The following is a 20,195-nucleotide window of genomic DNA, read 5'->3' on the forward strand; positions in this document are numbered from 1 at the left end:
GGTCTTACGTCCTACGTAATTCATGCACTGCATGATCACATAATTTGTGGCTGTGTGATCACATAATCTATGTGCATGCGTGGCGTAGCTACATAAGCCCATATGCACATGTATGGGGGGATCCATAAAAATCTGGTCACAGACTCCTCCCCCCTCTTCTTCCTCTCTCTCCTTGCAGGACCATTTCCATAGGCCTAAGCACATCCTCCCTTAATAAACTCTTATCGTGGGTTTTGTTGTACCTTGAGGCTTTTCTCACATGGTAAACAGTGCCGCTTAATGAATAACACAGCGCCACATAATAATAACAACTAACAATCGTCACCTGTAGGAAGGACAGGGACAGGACAGACACTAGATATATTCAGGAAACACTAGCTGCTATCACTATTATTTACACAGGGCCCCACAGAAGACTGAGGCAGGAGAGAAAGATAGAAAAATTAAGGACACACAGAAAGGAAAATAAGCCTCTCACCCTAACTAGTCTGCATTTCTTGCTGGCTGACAGTCAAGAAGCTAGATATAACCAGTAGAGCTGAGCTTGCTACTAAGGCAGGGCTCAGTCTCCAGAGGGTGGTGGAAAGAGCCAATGATGCTCTCCTGCGGCCAGAATGTGTGTGGGCTTGAGCCGCAGTCTGTTAGCATCTTCTGGACCCCAAATATAAACACTGCATCTCAGGAGACCACCTTACAATTTTACTTACAAAAAAAAATCCCCCAAATCCTTAAAATAAATGAGCAAACCAGCTCACACATTTTTAAACTTGACTTGACTTGTAAACTCTGTTTAAATCTTGTTGTAAATTACATTCTTTAAACAAAGTAACTTTAAAAGCCACATAATCATGTATACAGCCACCTAAAGACACTTAAGAGGGACTCTTTCTATTGAGAAGCCCACTCCCCTGTCTTGGGTGTGTGGTGTCCTTTCCCTGTGTGCCTCGCTGTCTCAGTCTCTTGGACTCACTCTGGCTGGTCCTGAAACACTTTTCTGCAGTGTAGTCAGGAGCAGACGTTACCTGAGAAGAGGTGTCCATGGCACCTCCCTGCTCATGCTGATACTACTACTGAGCTAACTCCCCAGTTTCCGACTCGTCTGTTTTAAAGATAGAGATGGAGTCTCACTAAGTAGTAGCCTAGGCTAGCCTTGAACTCCCCATGGGTTGTTTGGTTGGTCAGTTTGGTAGTGCTGGTATGTAGCTAGAGTTTTCCTGCCTTGCCCACAGTCAGGACAAATCTTTGTCACCTGCCAGTCCCACAGCCACTCAGACCCAACCAAGTAAACACAGAGACTTATATTGCTTACAAACTGTATGGCCGTGGCAGGCTTCTTGCTAACTGTTCTCATAACTTAAATTAATCCATTTCCATAAATCTATACCTTGCCACATGGCTCGTAGCTTACTGGCATCTTCACAGGCTGCTTGTCATGGCGGCGGCTGGCAGTGTCTCCCCCCCACACACACACACCTTCCTGTTCTCTCAGTTCTCCTCTCTGTTAGTCCTGCCTATACTTCCTGCCTAGCCACAGGCCAATCAGTGTTTTATTTATTGACCAATCAGAGTAATTTGACATACAGACCATCCCACAGCACTGGTGACTGAACCTGGGACACATGTTAGGCAAGTATTACTGACCTGTGTATCATCCACCCCTGCTTGTTTGTTTTAACTGTGAAACGAAGTCTTGCCAAGTTGACCAAGCTGGCCTTTTAGTTGCAATCCTTCTGTCTTGGTCTCCTGGGATTACAGACCCAGACCACCAGGTGCAGCTCTGGCCTTGAACTCTCATTCCTCTGCTTCAGCTTCCTGGCTAGGCTTACAGGCATGCACCATCATAACTGGCCCCCTGACATGCCTTTTTTCTTTTTTAAAATTGTGTGCGTGCGTGCGTGCGTGCTATATTCGAGCAGATGCCCTTGGAGACCAAAGATCCCCAGTTGTGAGCTACCTTAAGTGGATGCTGGGAACCAAACCTGGGTCCCCTGGAAAAGCAATAATGTAACTGCTAAGCTATCCTTCTAGGCCCCTGCCCCCAGCAGTTCTTAAGAAGGAAATTTGCATATATAAGCTAACATATTTATTCTGAGCACCTGCCGTGAATCAGGCCCCTGATTAAACAAAGCTGAAAAGCCAGGGCTAACAAGCACCGACTCTCCAACGTAACACTCATGGTTCTACCTGTGAAATGAGACTGAATCTCTCTTAATCTAGTCAAATCCCGAACTAAGAGCTGGAAGCTTCTGGGTCCTCGCCGGATCTGTACAGCAGCCGCTCACTAACGTCCTCAACGTCCCCCCATCTCCAGTGAAAGCCGGGAAGATGGAACCACGGGTCGTTTTTAGCAGTCAACTAACCTGACAGCTGCTCAAGTCCAAAGTAGGTACGAATCAGTCTAGAATGCTCTCCTGTCGGTTCTCCTTTCTAACTTCCCCATCTCACAAAGGATAAACCAACAGACCTTGATGTTTCTGAGTCTTCAGGACCTCTCACTACCACAACTGCATGCACAACACTTGGTTCCTCTCCAGACATCCCCTGCCTTTCCTCCTCGGTCTGCTCAGGTCTATCCACGGTCTGCCTTCCATCCCCCCTCATCTGGTGAAGCGGGCCCAGCAGAGGCTGCAGGCAGCGCTCAGGCATGCTGCAGAGTAGCATTTGTAGATGTAAAGCTCCTAGGCTCCCCAGAGTGGGCTAGGGAGGAAAATCCATCTTCTGATGCTGACCTGCTCTACTGATGAATTTGTAAACAAATACCCACACTTTGGTGAGACAAATTGCACACTAGCTGACCTTAAAAAGATCAAATTTAAGTATGCAAAACAGAATAAAGCCTATGAACTTAAAAAGACAAGTCAAATATAAAAGTAACAGTAGACATCAGGCCTAAAATACCAAGACTTTATCACAAAAAAAACCTCATCAAATAAAAATCACAAGTAGCTGAGCAGTGGTGGCACATGCCTTTAATCCTAGCACTCAAGAGCAGAGGCAGGCAGATCTCTGAGTTTGAGGCCAGCCTGCTCTACAAAGCAAGTTCAGGACAGCCAGTGCTACACAGAGAAGCCCTGTATCAAATAAAAAAACCAAACAGACAAACAAAAAAAAAATCACAAATAAATCAGATGTATCTTAAAGCAACCACATTACTAAAATGATAGTGATCAGGCTAAATTACAAGCAGCTTGCATAAGTAATTGAAGTTTGTGTTCTTGCACCATTCAACAACTTTTTATCTTTTCTCCAGATTTCTTGGCTCAGCATCTATAATCACCATCAGTTTTCTCCCAGCATCCTTTGCAGTTTAATTTCTATCTCCAATGCCTATGCACATTCCACTAAATTAGGAGTCAGGCCTTCTGGGTTCCTGCTGGCTGCCCGGAGAATGCCTGAGGTGCCCTGCTTTCAACTTCCTCCTGATGGCCTCCTCAGGGGTAACCCCCATTGTGAGCTATCAGCTTTCCTGTGTACCCAGTGCTTTGCTCTGGAATCCCAACACCATGCGGGCTGAAGGGCAGAGATGATCCAGTGATGTGAAGTCATCCTGCCAATGATAGCAGCACCACCACTGTGGGGTGTGGGTCCTCCGGCCCCTAAGAAAAGCCACTTCCACTTCGTGTGTGTGTGTGTGTGTGTGTGTGTGTGTGTGTGTGTGTGTGAAGGAGCCAAGAGTGTGTACACACCCTTCACCCTTACTACTGTGAGCCACCAGCCAGGCCAGCCAGCCCTTGAGTTTATTTGCAGTGGGTATACAGAGCTCCCCAGAGACTGGCACCTTCACTGGTCCATGCTAAACCCCTTCTCTTCTCCTGCCAACAAGTGAATTCTGCTTCCTGTTAAAAGATCCAAAGGTTAAAAAAAAAAAAAAAAGTACATTCACTAAAATCTGTAGAAGTGGAGTCAATCAGCAAACAATATAAGTAATACAATTTATCACAACGAATTTCACCGGTTGGAGGGTGGGGCTAGAGTCAGGAAGAGCAGAGCGAGCTACCCAGCACCTGCCTCGGGAAGGCTTTGCCTGTCACCAGGAGGGCAAAGGGGAAGGGTGGGAATCGTAGCAGGCAAGCCACCGGTCAGTCTGGTAGCCACGCCCACAAGGCCAAGGATGGCTGTTGTACATGGGAATGATGTAGCTGCTGCACTGCTGACAGACTCCAGCCTCCTGAACACGCACATAGGAAACAATGCCTCCTGTCTTGAAGCTGGGCCCTGATGGGTCTGGAGCCGGTTGGGTTCTCAAGGACCAAAAAAAGATGGGCTTACGGCAATGTGAAATATAACCTATCCTGGACATGATTCAGAGCTTTACTTTCTTTCATTTTTTTTTCAATTAAATACAATTCTCAGAATCACAAACATTCAACCCATGTGAATTATTCAAGCGTATATCCTTCTTACAGATCAGGTGAAATACAAGGCGTCTAATCTGTAGACAGAGGGCTCTTTTCCCTATAAATCAACAGTGTGAAATGATTTCATCACTCACACCGGGGCCTCCACCAGTTTTTGGTATAAAAAGCCTGATTCTTGATTCTTTGCCTTTGTGACTGTTTTGCCTCCAGGGTTTTAAATATACACTGACCAGAGATCTAGAGCCAATGTGAAAGACTCCCAGGAATATTCCTCTCTGGTGAGAAGGATGTTCTCTCCCCCACCCTCCTGTACCTCCCAGTCTAGCTCTATGGCTGAATGACTATGACTCACTCTGCCATGGTTCACCTATGTCCTCTCTGAGGCCAACACCAGACACTCCTTCAAATGCCTTACATAGACTTCTTGACTTCTAGAATTTCCATAACTACTGTTTTAACAAATGTGTTCTTACTCAGCTCTTCTTGAAATGACCAAACCAGAGCTTTCTAAGCATAAAAGTTTTCAGTTACAAATCCTAATGCTGAGTGCAGTGCCTTTGGAATGTATAAATGGATGGTGGGTAGGTAGGTATGTAGATGGGTGGGCAGGTGGATGGATGGATGGATGGATGGATGGATGGATGGATAGGTAGGTGGATATATGGGAGTGGGTGGGTGGATATATGGGGGTGGGTGGATGGATGGATGGATAGGTGGATAAATGGTGTGGGTGGGTAGATGGATAGATGGGTGGATGGGTGAATGAGTGGATGGATAGGTGGGTGGGTGGATGGATGGATGGATGGATGGATGGATGGATGGATGGGTGGAGGTGGGTGGATGGATGGATGGATGGGTGGAGGTGGGTGGGTGGATGGATGGATGGATGGATGGATGGATGGGGGATGGGTGGGTGGGTGGAGGTGGGTGGATGGATGGATGGATGGATGGTTTGGGATGCATGGATGGATGGATACGTGGATGTGACAGTAAGTTGTTGCACCCCATGACCTTTCTTATGTACTTTTGTATTCTCTGACTTGACCAGGTGCTACAACACATCTTTAAAAACACTTATACCAAAAGTATCCCAGGTGTAAATGACTCAATATAGCAGACCCCATAACTGCCAGGCCCTTGTCTCCTAATCTAAACAATACACAGTTCTTAATGCCCATTTTCCTCTCTTGCTTGTGTTTTTCCTTGACTTGTTCTGAACAAGTAACTAAAAACTAACAACTGAGTCTCCAGTCAACCTTTATTGCTTCTGTTCCCAGTTCTGCCCTGTAGTCTCCCCGTGAACTCTGGGGGTTCCTAAGAGAACTTACATCTTTCATCAGATGCTGCCAAATTGCCTTCCCCTTCCCCAACAATAAAAAGAAATCTGACAATCCCCTTGAAGACATAACCTGCCACCGCTGCTTCTCTTTCCTTACGCACATCCATTATTCCTTTTTGCTTTGGCACAGGGTTCAATGTGTGCATTAAATGCAATGCTTCTTTTTTGTCCCCAAAAAGCCATTACACAAATGAAATCAAGAAAATGCAGCTTATCGTCTGCTCCTGCCTTTTTAAATGTGTTTCCCGGAGACATGCACATACCAAGAAATCCCCATGCACTGTGTCTCATTGGTTTGTATAAATTATCAGCACGTCTAGCTCCTCATCTCACAGAAACCCGTCTCTTGCTTTCAAATTGTATAAAACACAAGGTGCTCACACCGCCAAATCCACAACCCTAAAGTCAAGCATACAGAATGCAGCCGCATACTTCCTCCTGCTCTCTCCAAACTGTCTGCTTCCTTTCGCCACAAATTCAACATCTTACACTTTCTGCCCACAGCCCCACCACCTTCCAGTTCACAGCTCCATTCCCCAACAAGTGCCTTCTGGCCTGCACACCCTCTGGCATCCACTGCCCCCTCCTGTTAAGTCTCCTTTTTTCTCACTCCATTCCTTCCTTTCCTGGATGTTCCTGCCATAGCCTCTTGATGGCAATGCCTTCTTTTTTCTGTTTCCATATCACCTCTGTATCCAGCCTCATAAAAAGGTTTGCCAGCCAAGCGGGCGTTCATGTTTACGATGTATGTTTTGGGCCCCAAGGTCAAAACCTCTCTGTCAAGAGATGCCCATGGGTCACATCTGTGGCTACCAGCTCTACTTGTGTGTACTTTCAGCTGCGGAGTCCGACCTCCCAAAGGAAGACTTTAGAATCCAATCTTCAGCATCTCAAGCAGGAAAGGACAGTCATGTGACCACAAAAGATGGAAAAGCAATAAACAGTCTAAAGACAGGGTGCTCTGCAAAATGCCTTGCTGTAAACATGGTGGCTTGAGGGTACCAAGCAACGGCAATTCTGTCTCCAGACCTGAAGGGAACTGTGAGCTCTGCCAAGTGGCACCAAGGGGTACTTCAGAGCGTGGGCTGGGCCTTGTTTGTGCTACTCAATCTCTTAACCTAACTGATCACCCAGGTTTCCTGAAGTCTCTCCAGTATTTTTCCATAGATTCTATCTTCTTAAACCACATACAGTGTGGTCTGCAACAAAGAACCCAGGCCTTTGCTTAGCGGTCTGAGTTGTTTGGGCTGTCAGAGGCCTGTGTTTGGACAAACACCCCAGCTGATTCTAGTACCTGCCATCCCTGAACTACACTCAGGAAAACATAGCCCACGGCCTGAGTCCTGTCACAGTACCCATACCCTCACCAACACCTGTTTCTCCTCCCTTTCTGGACCTGTCATACAAGGACTCAAATTGGACCTTGAAGCAATGGCTGTGTGTGCCAGAATTCTCCACCTAACACACAGCACTGAAGGAAACTATAGATAAATCCCACCATGAGCTGACAATACTTCATCTACTGCCTCCGGTACATCCACCTTTGGATGCAAACAAGGGTCAAGTTGTGAGTGCATTGGCAGGCTTTCTCTGTTATCTGGTGAGTCACCCTTTAATTGATGATAGCTGACTCCACTTTCTTCTGCTCCGTCCTTCCATGGCACTTGGTCCTTCTTTGCTTGTTTTCTTTGTGTTCTCCCCTGCCCTGCCCCACCTTCTCTCTCCCTTCTTCTGTCCCTCCCTCTCTCCATCCCTCCCTTCCTGCCTCCTCCTCCTCCTTCTCCTACTACCCCACCCTCTCTGTCTCACGCACATACAGACTTCTTAATTGTATCAAATAGCCTGGAAGCCAGGCCTTGACTTTCCACTCATCTCCACAGGGACGGTTGGCCATGTGGCCTGTGGGGTCAGCCTTCCTGTTCTCCAGAGCTAGCTCATCCACCTGAGGAGGCACCTCTGTTTCCCTTCCCTTTCTCTACAGATTCCACATGCCATTCTCTCCTGCGGCTCCCAAGCCTCTTCTCCCTTCTCCCTCCAGAATGGTCAAGCCACACTCCTGGCTCTCTCTCCTGGCTGTCTTTCTCTGAGTCCACCGCTCAGATTCTGTGCCCTTATGTTCCTTCCCTATCCCACTGAACTTTTATCTTTTAAAACCATCTGGGTGGTGGCACACATCTTTAATCCCCGCACTCAGGAAGCAGAGGCAGGTGGATCTCTACCGAGTTCGAGGCCAGGCTGGTCTACAGAGAGAGTTTCAGGACAGCCAGGGATACACAGAGAAACCCTGTCTTAAAAAAAAAAAAAAAAAAAAAAAGTTTGAAGATCATCCAGGTTTATAACTCTGACTCACTTCTCAGGTGTGACTCTTCTAATCTCTGGCACAGATCTTCCACTCATCAAGTTCAACGGCCTTTACACAGTTCCTCATTCCAACTGCTCTCCTGGGAACAGTTGATCCCTGGGACTCTGTTCCGACTTCCTGTGTCCTTCTCAGTCTCCTCTATTAATCAACTCCTACCCCACAACTGCAGACCTCTCAGGGCCCCATTCTCAGCCTTCTTTCTGTCTCACTTCCTCTTATTTCCAACCATGGTCCTCTCACAAAATTAAGACCCCGAGTTAAGTCTCCTGAACTTCCAATAAGACATGCCCAACTAAACTCATGAATTTCCCCATTCTCCACAGTGGTATTTGTGAGTTGTTTGCGTCCATAAAGGATCACCAAATCAGACAACCTTCAGGCAGATGTGACATCTGGCCAAGGGTGTCACATGCCTCACCAGTGACCCTGACTCCATCCTCTCCCTAATCGCTTTGAAATTCTCATCTGAACAACCCTTGTGAAGAACACACCTAGTCCATCATTCATCTGCCCACCTTCAGTGGTCTCACTCCCCCACGGCTCTGCTCTCAACCCCCACACCCCCATTCTGTCACCCTTCGAAATTGGTGTTCTGACTTGAGAGAAATCTGCACAGACTCGTGACCACCCCTTTGCATGTGGGCAGCGGGTCTGGGCCCCTCCAAAGCCATCTCACGGCTGCCTGGGGATCCCCCAGCACTACACACAAACCCTTCTACCGCAGCCTCTCCTCAGTGTGACCCACCTGCAGCCCCTCCAGCTGGAGCTGCTGCCCCAGTGCAGAACACAGAAGTTCCTCCTCAGCCCCAAGGCAGTTCTCTTTCATCTTCCTGCTTGCCTGGCCTGAAGACCCAGCTCCCAAGTCCCCCCGTGACTCTCCTTTCTTCTTCGTGCTTCACCTGGAGCACAGAACACCGCATTGCTCTGGGTGCGACCTGCTCCTGGCCAGCTCTGCTGGTTCACACTGGCCCTGCTCCTCTGAGAGCCCCCGTGCACACCCGGGCCTGCAGCCAGCTGCTGACTCCTCTCCCTCGTCTCTCTTGACAGCAGACGTCCACATGATAGGACAGTCTGTTGCGTTAAGCAGTGTGGGAGCTCTTCTCGGGTTTACTTGCTTTTCCCCCCTTTGCTGAATTTCAGTCCACTCATTCAAATTCACCTTAGCCAGCTTTCATAAGGTTTGCAGCTACAGGGACGATGAGGGCAAGGTCGGGACAAGGAAAAGTCACTGCCAGTGCATTCGGTTTGAGTGACAATCAGTCAGATGGAAGGAAAGTCGATCTTCATTGCTATGCTGCTTGCACAACTGGCGTTTTCCACCTCCAACTCACACAGGAAAACCAAAATCAAAACACCCATGCTAAGCACTGTGTTTATGCTCTGGGAGGACAGATTTCTATTTCGCTGGGTTATCACCAAGAGTCTTACAAGATTCAAAAAAGCCGAGAGTGGATCTGCCCTCTGGAGAGTCTATAAATATTAAATAGCAATGAAATAGTCGCTCACCCTCTTCATACAAATAACGTGAATTAAGATAGATTTGATAGTGTGACTGGCCACTACTGAATACCAAATGCTGCTGAAATTCAAACACCACAGTACGGAAATCCAGGGCTGGCTATCCTACAGTACACCAGGGGGGCACTCCAGAGGAACTGACACTCCCATAATCAAGCACACCGTCATTAGTTCACATCGCAGTGGGCAGTTTACAGGGACATTAAATATCACCCATATTTGAATTCTTTGCATCCAACTACCAAGATTTTACACCCAGATGCCCCATAATGCTGCTCGCTGTGGTCACGGGGAATTGTTCTAAAGCTTCAGGATGACACACATGTCCCATTCCCTTCATTCTTACAAAGTCTGGCTCCCTCAAAAAAAAAAAAAAAAAAATGGGAGAAAGAAGGAAGGAATCCAGTTAATATCCATGGAGCTTCACACTCCATACTGTGATTCACCCTCATTCACACCTAAGCTGGCACTGCAATCCGGGTGTTACAGATGGGTACAGAGATGCCCTGGGCAGAGTCACATGACCAGTAAAATGCGCGCTCTCTCTCTCTCTCTCTCTCTCTCTCTCTCACTCTCTCATTACAAAGGACCCTCTCTGCAGAAGCCTCATTATGTGGTTATACTTATAGGCCCCTTCTGAAAGATTACCTGTACATGGTCATATTTTCTGTCAAATAACCCACTTGCCCTGGGTCCCTGACATGAGATTGGTACTCCGTCTTAAGCTAGGAACCCTGGAGAAGCCTGCTGTGAATGGGTAACTGTCTGTCCAGCAGCCCCAGAGCCTACAGCAGCCCCAGAGCCCACAGCAGCCAAGCTGAAACTCTCTCAAGCACCAGGCCAGAGAAGCCATCCCACAGGAGCTGTAGGATTATAGGTCAGGGATGCTGGCATGAGGGCCTGGCAGGCAAACACGTTCAAACTGTTTAATTAGTATCCATAAACCACTAATGAAGAAAATGATCACTACCCCAAGGACAAAGATTTCCTACAACTATAATTCCCTGAATATGCAAATTATGAAGATGAAATTACTGTAATCAATACTCCAACAGAACATTTCCCAGTGGCTTCAGTATTGCACAGACAAAACCATTTATTTTGGGGAAGCAAGGCTGTCATAACCAATGACAGATGAGGAGGCCAAAAAAGTCACTTCTCGTCATTTTTGTTGTGGGACACACAGATCTAGCACAAGTCACTTTGAGTCACTTTTCATCGTGGGACACAGAGCTAGCATGATCAGAATCACTTGCTCTTTTGTTTGCTTTACTAATTCCAGGGCACAGTTTAGATCAATAAAACCAAACAGGATAGAGGCTCACTCCCCAGGCAATTCTTCTGTACAGCCTGGGGTGAAGTCCATGTATCCCAAGCCGCATCAATTTCAGCAGCGCCTTGGAACTTTAAGATGAAAATTCCCAGTGCCACTTTAGCCCCACTGAAAGGGGAACTCTGAGGGCATAGGAACATTGTGCTCTACAGAACCTTCTGGGTGGTTCGGATGCACTCTTCATGGAGAAAACCATACCTTACGTACGCCATGTGGCAAAGCCGGTCTACCTTTGTCTTACGGTTAGAACATCTGCCAACAATGAACTAAAAAGCCAACCTACATCCGTGGTAGGCAGAGAGCAATTTCACAACAAAGACGTAAGAAGCACGCTTAGACACCAAGGACAGTAGAGCATGCAGATACATAAGCAATCAAAAAGTTCACTTACATCTTCAAGCACATCAAATCAAGACACAAACCAGCGTATGGAAGCTACTCCTAAGAGTGGAGTGGAGTCCCATAGCAGTAAGAGAAGAGAGGGGCAGCTGCTGACAGCTGGGAGACAGCGTTTCTCTTCACAAGGTGGAAGAACGGATGCTTGAAAAAATATATCTGAACTATATATTTGGGTCACTGCGACACATTGGATGCAAACTATAAGAACAAAATCAAAAATTAATAGGGAAGAAAAGTATTTGTATGGTGTCAAGGTGAGAAAAGCTTTCTTGAAGAAAAAAAAGCAAAGTCTTAGAGATTGGTCCATTTGAAAAGCTGTAATTTGAACTTCATAAAGTAAAAGACGTCATAAGAAAGTCAGAAAGCAAGCCCGGGAGTGTGAAAACACACTTCGTGCACACACAACTGACAGCTGTCACTTCAGGAATGTCAACACCTGCTACAGGTGAACAGGACCCAACAGCCACCAAGGGCGGAGCCGTGAGGGGCAGAGAGCCAGACCCCTGGTAAGGAGGTAAGTAAAAAAGGTGAATACTGGGCTTCTGTTCTCACTGTTTGATCAGCCGTTAAAAAAAACCGCAAAGAGGAGAGGCAGCTCAGAGGGTAAGAATGCTTCCCACTCTGACTGGGGGTTCCCAACACCCATACCTGGGAAACTCCCAGCCATCCTTGTTGCTCCAGCGGTGTGTGTGTGTGTGGAGGGGGATTGGGGTACCCTCTTTTGACCTCCATGAACTACAAGCAAGGACGGATACTTAAGCCCTCCCGCAAAACACAGTTAAAGTAAGTAAATAATTTTTTAGAAAGACTACAAAGTCCACCAACATCAAAGCAATATAAATCAGTCCTGGTTATCACAATAACGTGGGGGGAACTTGGAAACCTGAGGCAGCTAGAACAGCAGCCAACCTCGAGTTATCAACTCCGGAGTCTGCACGAACCTGGGAGCAGGAAGGGCCGGGCTGCACTGCTCTTTAGATAAGCAAGATAGAGGGTTTTGTTTTGTTTTGTTTTTCCAGTTGTGTGATGTTGAAAAAAAAAAAAAGAAAGAAAGAAAAGTGGAAACCACCTAACTGCCCATCAGGTGAGCACTGGAAAATAAAACACAGCATGTTTATACAAAGACATTCTCCGCATTAGTTCAGAGAAACGACTCAGATCCACGTGGAAGACTGTGGGTAACTCTCAAAAAACAAGCTAAAATTCAGGTGACAGATTAACATGTAATTAGACAACCATCTAATTTTTTTTGGTTTTGGTTGTTTTCTTTCTTTCTTTCTTTCTTTCTTTCTTTCTTTTTGTAATTGAAAATAGATTTTTCTTCACACAATATATTCTGGTCCCCCTCAACTGAACCCTTTGCATATGGGCAGCAGGAATGGAATCCCTCCTCAACTCCTCCCAGGTCCTCCAAATCCATACCCTTTCTTTCTCTCTCTCATTAAACAAATAAGAATCTAACTTGAAAACTAAAACTAAAACCAACAACCAGAACCAGACAAGACAAAGAAACAAACAGGAGGAAAAAAAAAAAGAGTCAAAGAAAAAACACAAGAAACACATACAGACACAGAAACACACACTTGCACACACAAAAATTCCATGAAAATACAAAACCAGAAACTATGATATTTAAGCAAAAAAAAATCTGTTAGGCAAATAAATAAATACATTTTTGAAAGCCCAGACTGTAGCATGAATCTTAAAAGTTCTTATTAATAAAATCAAACCCGAGGCGAGTTATTGGGGTCCATGCTGGTAGATCAGAGAGACAGAACTGGCCACAGCTATCTCACCTTGCCATTTCCTCACCTGGTCCTGTTTCCTCAGACTGGAAGCCTCTGAGTCCTCATCCGGAATGGGTCTCAGCTGAATTGCTGCTGGAAAGCCTGAAGCTTAACCAGCCACATGCTTAACCAGCCAAAAGCTCTACCAGCCAAATGCCTCTAGTTTCTCGTCCTCACGCCTTATATATCTTCCTGCTTTCTACCACCACTCCCTGGGATTAAAGGCTGGCTTTCTGGGATTAAAGGCGTGTGTCACCATGCTTGGCTGTTTCCAATGTGGCCTTGAACTCACAGAGATCCAGAGGGATTTCTATCTCTGGAATGCTAGGATTAAAGGTGTGAGTGCCACCATTTTCTAGCCTTTGTATCTAGTGGCTGTCTGTTCTCTGACCCCAGATAAATTTATTAGAGTACACAATATTTTGGAAAACACAATACCACCACACCAGACAAATCATTATTTAATATATACCATTGAGTTCATTTTTGTGTTGGCCATCTACAGCTGGGCATAGGCCCTGCCCTTAAGAGGAATTTGTATGCCCAGTGAGACTCCATTGGAGAACACTGAGTTTTCCTTTGTAAGCGACTGTCAATTAGAGACAGCTTCTTGGGTAGGAAAATTCTTAAAGCCTTTGAAACTATGTATTTTCTCTCTCCATTTATCTATGTAAAACTAAGTTTACGGTACTCTGCATGTGCACACATCAGACAGACAGACACCAGGTCATTTCTGAGGTGGGGAGGGGAACCCACATAGGGAGGGGAAGAGAAGACTTCCGCTCAATCTATAATATTCTAATATCCAAAGAGAGAAATCACATTAGTTACCCTTTTTTCATCTGCCTTAAGAGAATTTAAAAGTTAAAGCCTGGTGTGGTGGCGCATGTCTTAAATCCCAGCACTCCGGAGGCAGAGGCAGGCGGATCTCTGGGCCAGGCCAGCTTAGTCTACAAAGCAAGTTCCAGGACAGCCAGGGATACACAGAGAAACCCTGTCTCGAAAATTTAAAAAAAAAAAAAGTTCAATATTTTTTGCAAATCTAGATGGGAGAAATACAGGTGTTTCTCATTATCTTTTGTTTCTCTTTTGTATTTTTCTTCAGCTTTCAACCACCCACCATCAAAACCAGTGCTCACTGTCCCTCCAAAAACTAAAATTAAAAAGTGGGAAAACATGAGGTATAGTAAAAATAATGTCAGCATCCACAATAATGATCCATCTGATGACATGCTCAAACCACGTGGTTTTTAATCCTTTATAATGAACAGGACACCCGTCAAAAGAAATGAGTTCACACTTACGCATATAAGGCAGCTTCTCTGGACAGGGGAGGTTCGGCGAATAGGTGAAGTTTTGTGGAAGATACGTTGTTGTTTGAACAAGATAGTCACTCGAATTATTGCCTTCAGGATAATCTTGGAGAGAGGGAGAGAGAGAGAAGTTTACAACCCAATACTGTCTTTGTTCTTTGCTGCTAGTCCGAAGTGTGTCACCAGCATGGAGTGGGCCGCAGCATGCAAGGCACATAAGCACAGAGGCATGTACAAGCAACGACCTAGAAAGAATTCCAGTGAAGCGTACACTCCGAAGCTGGGCCAGACACTGCAGGATGTCCCAGGAGAGGTGCAGAGAGCATCAGGCCCTCACCCGTACACACACACACACACAACAGTGCCTTTTGCAGCCAGAGGACACCTGCTCCCTCACCTCCACGGCTGGGCCTCACCTAAAGGAACAAGCTTAGAGCAGCCATACCATCTGTGCACAGCTGCTTGATTGAGTACAGGGCAGAGGGGTGTAGTGATGATTCCTTGACCTCAGGAGAACCCAGGATTCACCCTTCAACTTACTTTTGGAACAGCCCACTTGAAGCCTTTAAGTCAGTCACATTCTCTCTCTCTTCTTTTTTCTTTTTCTTTTTTTGTTTTTGTTTGGTTTGGTTTTGGTTTTTTGAGATAGTGTTTCTCTGTCTAACAGTCCTAGCTGTCCTGAAATGCCCTCTGTAAACCAGGCTGGCCTCCAACTCACAGAGATCCGCCTGCCTCTGCCTCCTGAGTACTGGGATTAGAGGTGTGCACCACCACTGCCTGGCTAGTCAGTCAAGTTCTTAACCTGCAAGCTGCAGCTCCTGAGGATCCTGGAAATGTCACATTAAGGCCATTTTCCTTAGGGTCAAGTTCCACCACCCACAGAGCAATGGCCTAAAGCACCACCAAATGCTTACCTTTAAATCCCACTCCAGCATGTGCTTGATGTGAGAGTGGGACAATCCTGTTTCTCATTTCGCTACTGCTATTGTCATTTTCAGATTTCAAAAAGCTATGCAAAAATAGCTAAAAACGCCTGGAGAGATGCCCAGTGGATAAAATGTCTGCTCTGCAAGTATGAGAACCTGAGTTCAGATCCCCAGCAAGCACGTAAACATCTATAAACATAGCACTCAGGTACGGAGATGGAAACAGGTAGATCGCAGGGGCTTTATGACCAGTCAGTCTAGCTGAGACAACCAGCTCCAGCTTCAGTGAGAGACCCTGTCTCAAAAAATTAAGGTGGAGAGTCCTAGACGAAGACACCCAATTGATGTCAACCTATGGCCTCCACGTGTGCATATAAGAGTAAGTGCATACACACACATGCATGGTAGACAAACTCTCTCTTCACACACACACACACACACACACATACACACACACACACACACACACACACACACACACACACGAGCCTAGAGTAAATAATCTCATGAAACTATTCAGTAGCTTTAGTTGTGAGTGACTGAGTACCTATGCATGTGACTGTCACAGGCATAGGATTTTGAACATGGAATCCAGGACCACAATTCAGTTACTCTCCAGGGCACAGATGCAAACTGCAAATCAGAGGAACAGGATGTGCCCGTTTCCTGCTGTGTGGAGGAAGATGGCCTGGAGTGGTGACTAGAGATAAGCAACAAAAACAACTGGCAAACTGCTGTGCCTGCTGTATCCGACCAGGGACACAGAAAATGTAAACACGCACTTACAGCCATCCGCAACCAACTCCAGTGCAAAAGCTGTAAAAGCGAACCCCCCTGTTCCATGGGGAAATGGCATTAGAATGGTGATAGGGTGTGTGAGGAGCCATTGCAAGCTAAGCACCTCCCCTGGGAACAGAAATTGTCACCATCAAACAGAGTTGGTGGAGCTGCAGCCTGGGAACCAGGGGGGATTTCTGAGCAGAGCTTCAGAACATTTCCAGGGCCACTTGTGGAAAAAGGTCCTCCCGACGCTCCTATAACAGGCTGGGGAGATGGACAAAGGCTCTGGGTCCAAAACCAAGGAAGAGATAGAGCCAAAGGAGAAGGTTCAGTCCCAGAGGCTGCTGCATGGAAACCCACACTATGAACGGAGGAGCACATCCATGAAGCATCAGATGAACTGCCAGGAAAGCCTAACGTGATAAACAGACGCCACAACGCTAAAGCACACTGCACCGGGATATGGGAATCCCCAGGGAGAGATTCCCCACACTGCTCTCAGGCGGAGACCTGGAAAGCAGCTGGCAGAGAACTGCTCCAAACCAGAGGGAGGAGAGATAGAGAAGCCATCATTTAATGTGCCCAAGGGCAGACCAAGATCACAGAAATTCCTCTTGGGGCCAAACTCTATACTTTCACCTAATGCGTCTGAGACTTATACCACACTCCACATAGAGCAAGACTATGAGGACCAACGAGGCTCGTTCCTTCAAGGAGCTTTATAAAAGCGTATCTGATTATATCAAATGCAGATCATATTTTTACAACAATTTCTTCTTTCATAAGGAATTCTGCTCTGCCAGTGGGAGAGATTGGTGCTCTAAACATGAATTAAGAGTCTGCACACAGCTGGAGGGATGGAGCGCATACTGCCCTTGCCAAGGACCCCAGTTCAATTCCCAGCACCCACACTGGACAACTCAACAACCACCTGCAATTCCACCATCAGGGGATCTAACACTTTTTTCTCCTGCCTTCCACAGGTGCCTGCCCTTACATGCACATCTGCCCACACAGATACACACACACATATTCATAATTCAAAAAGAAAAATGAATCTCGGACACAGGTGCGCTGGCCCTGAGGGCCATGCAGTGGCATCGGTGAGGGGAAGATGCCCTGCCCCCTCTATCCCTTGCTACCTGCAGCAGGTGAGAGAGTGAGAGAACCCCTCACCAGCTGCAGGGCACAGGAGAGCAGACCCTGTATCCCAACCTGAGCAGCACACTAGAGGGGGCCCTGTTGTAGTGGGTACCAGGGAGCCAGCCCTGAGGGCGTGAGAACAGGAGAGCTGACCCCTCCCCCCAGAAGTTGCCTACAGCCATGGGGAGAGGGGGCCCTGCACCTTGCCTGGGTAAAACAGTAGAGCTGGCCCTGGCAGTGTGAGTGTGGGGACCCCTGATCTGAGGACCTGAGAGCAGGAGAACTGGCCTGCTCCTTGCTGCAGGCTGCACTGGGTGAGCTAGCCTGGGCAGGGCTGGAGAGCTCGCCTAGGTAGTGACCAACCCAGCTACCACCCAGGCCCAGAACCAGGACTATGAGTTGGCTCACCCCAGCATCCATCATATTTATGAACTGTTGGAGCATGGGAAGATGACGAACCTACAGATTCAAAACAGCAGGATCCCCATGACACAGGACAACAGGCTATCCAAGAGGAGCCCCAGGGAGAGCCCATTATCAGTCATGTAGAGAAACCAGAGGCCTGGAGCCAGCCCAATGACTCACAGCAGTGAACCCAAGTAAAGATGAATGGACTAAAGGGTAAACCGTGTGACTCAGCAGGCCGCACTACAGCTTCCACCATGAGATTCTCCTTCTGTCATTGTTGTTGTTGTTGTTTTGTTCTGTTTGTCACGTTTGGTCTTTGGTTTTTCTTTTAAATTTTGTTTGGTTTCTGGGGGAGGTTGCAATGGCAGACGGAGGATAGGAGAGGAAGGGAGGTGAGTGGAATCAGGATGCATGATGTGAAATCCACAAAGAATCAATAGAAGTTAAAAAGAATTTTTTTTTAAAGTAAAAAATTTTAAAAAGAAAAAAATATTCTCCGTCTCCACTAAAAATATTTGATTAGCACTTCTGCTATGGGTATCCAGCTCTTAGATTTATACCTTAGAGTGTCTTAGCTAATCAATAAATAGATTCCCTGCTTATTAAAATATAACTGAAGTTTTCTTTTTCAGTTGAGAGGACAGGGATTCTTATTTCAGATACATAGTTGAGAAAAACAAGCAAGCTGGCCTTGCTGGTACGTGCTTTTCATTTCAGCACTTGGGCAGCGGCAGGTGAATCTGAGGCCAGCCTGGTTTACAGAGCGAATTCCAGGACAGCCAGGGCTACGTAGAGAGACACTACCTCAAGACAAACCAAATAATGACAACAAAAACAACAGTAAAAATAAAAGAAAGAAAACAAAAGGAATCCCTAAAAACTACAGATAGGTTTATGAAAAAATTTAAAATCGTATCAACGTTTTGTAACAGATCAAAGCAATCTCCTGAAAAGTAGCAAGAAAGAGAACTATAAATGGGGGGGGGGCACAAATGACCCAAGAAATCAGCACAAAGGGTGCTTCACAGAACTGGGGGGCAAAGTGCTCACGGCCACGGCTTCGATCAAACCGTAAGAGAAGATAGACCAAGTGAAGGGTCCTCGCAAAACCCGACAGCACAAAAACGGATTAAAAGGAGGGAGGTGAGGAGGAGGGAGGGTCCCAAAGGCTCCAGGAAGGGGGAAAACAAAAATGCTGCTCTACAGACAATAACTGTATCAGAACGCCAGCCAAAGTCTCCAAAGGAACCCTGGAGAACAGAAGGAAACTGATGCAGGGGTGGGGGTGAGGGGTGGGACCCTTCATAAGCACGGCTCACTCACCATGTGCCTAAGCAGCCTGGGGAAACCCAATGATAGACAAATGATAGACGGCAGAAAGCTTAGTGAGAGCGAGGGGGTGGGGGTGTGTGTGTGGGGGGGGTGGATGTGGAGAAGAAATGCCACCAAAACCGTTGACTCTAGGGACACGGAGACCACTGTTGATACTCTGAACCATGAGGATTTGACTCTAGTCCTGATGGTACGTCTAGGGGGGAAGCTGTGGAAGCAGAATGAGCTCTAAATGCTTCCCTTCCATAGCAGGACAGCTCCAGGCAGCAGTAGAGTAAGCCATGGGCTGCAGCTCAGCGGAAAAGCTCCTGCCCAGCAGGCTGGAGCCCTGGGCTCCGCCAAGGAGGGAGGGAGGGAGAGACACGGACACAGATACAGAAGAAACTGTCAAGTTCTAGGTTGTTCTCTCTGAGTATGAGAACTGAAGGAGAGGGCGAGTGGCAGAGACTGTTTTTACCGTAATCCCCCTCCACCTTAAAATAAGAAACGATTACTCAGACTGAAGACTGAAGAGGGCGTTTTATACAGGCTGCTGTCTGATATGAGATCAATGGTTAAAACAGCATCTCTCTCCCTCCCCACGCCCCTCACACACGCACACCTCACAGCTTTCTGCTGCACACACTACAGCCCAGCTCTATATCAGTGCCTGCTCTTGATCTCGTCCATTTTCCTTAAGCCCCTACTGCATACAGCTCACGCACAGTAGCCGGAAACGGAAAACAAGGCTGTCCTGGGTCCGCTGTCTTTGTGTGTTCCCCAGACTCATTTTAAAAATAAATAAATAAATAAATAAATAACACTAAGGCTGAAAACTACCAGGCTTCTCATACAGCTCTCAAGTAATATTTTTATTACTTGTCTGTCTTTAGGTTACTTGGTGCTTTGTGGTAAAGTCTTATTCTATCTAGCTCAGGATGGCCTGGAACTCAAATCACTATGTAGCCCAGGCTGGCCTTGGAGTTGCATCCAACACTCCTGCTTCAGTTTCCCAAGTGCTGGGACAACAAGCATGGCCACTATGCCTAGGTGTACGGTAATTTCTTCTTTATAAAAGTGTTTTGTTTGTGTGTGTGTTTGTGTGTGTGTGTGTGTGTGTGTGTGTATGTGTGTGTGTGAGAGAGAGAGAGAAAGAGAGACAGAGAGAGAGAGATACAGAGATAGATAGATAGAGAGAGAGAGAGAGAGAGAGAGAGA

The 20,195-nt window shown here is 46.7% G+C and overlaps 1 protein-coding gene across 2 annotated transcripts in view; it reads right to left on the minus strand.

The window, feature by feature from the left end:
- Nucleotides 1-20,195, minus strand: part of B4galt6 (beta-1,4-galactosyltransferase 6) — a 63,442-nt gene that overhangs the window by 19,675 nt on the left and 23,572 nt on the right. For both annotated transcript variants that reach the window (XM_028886546.2, XM_028886547.2), the window contains exon 3: nucleotides 14,401-14,514. In XM_028886546.2, the coding sequence (XP_028742379.1) occupies nucleotides 14,401-14,514 (114 nt within the window). The remainder of the gene's footprint in view (nucleotides 1-14,400; nucleotides 14,515-20,195) is intronic.

Source organism: Peromyscus leucopus, chromosome 19 (genome assembly GCF_004664715.2).
Source record: "Peromyscus leucopus breed LL Stock chromosome 19, UCI_PerLeu_2.1, whole genome shotgun sequence".
Taxonomy (NCBI): Eukaryota; Metazoa; Chordata; class Mammalia; order Rodentia; family Cricetidae; genus Peromyscus; species Peromyscus leucopus.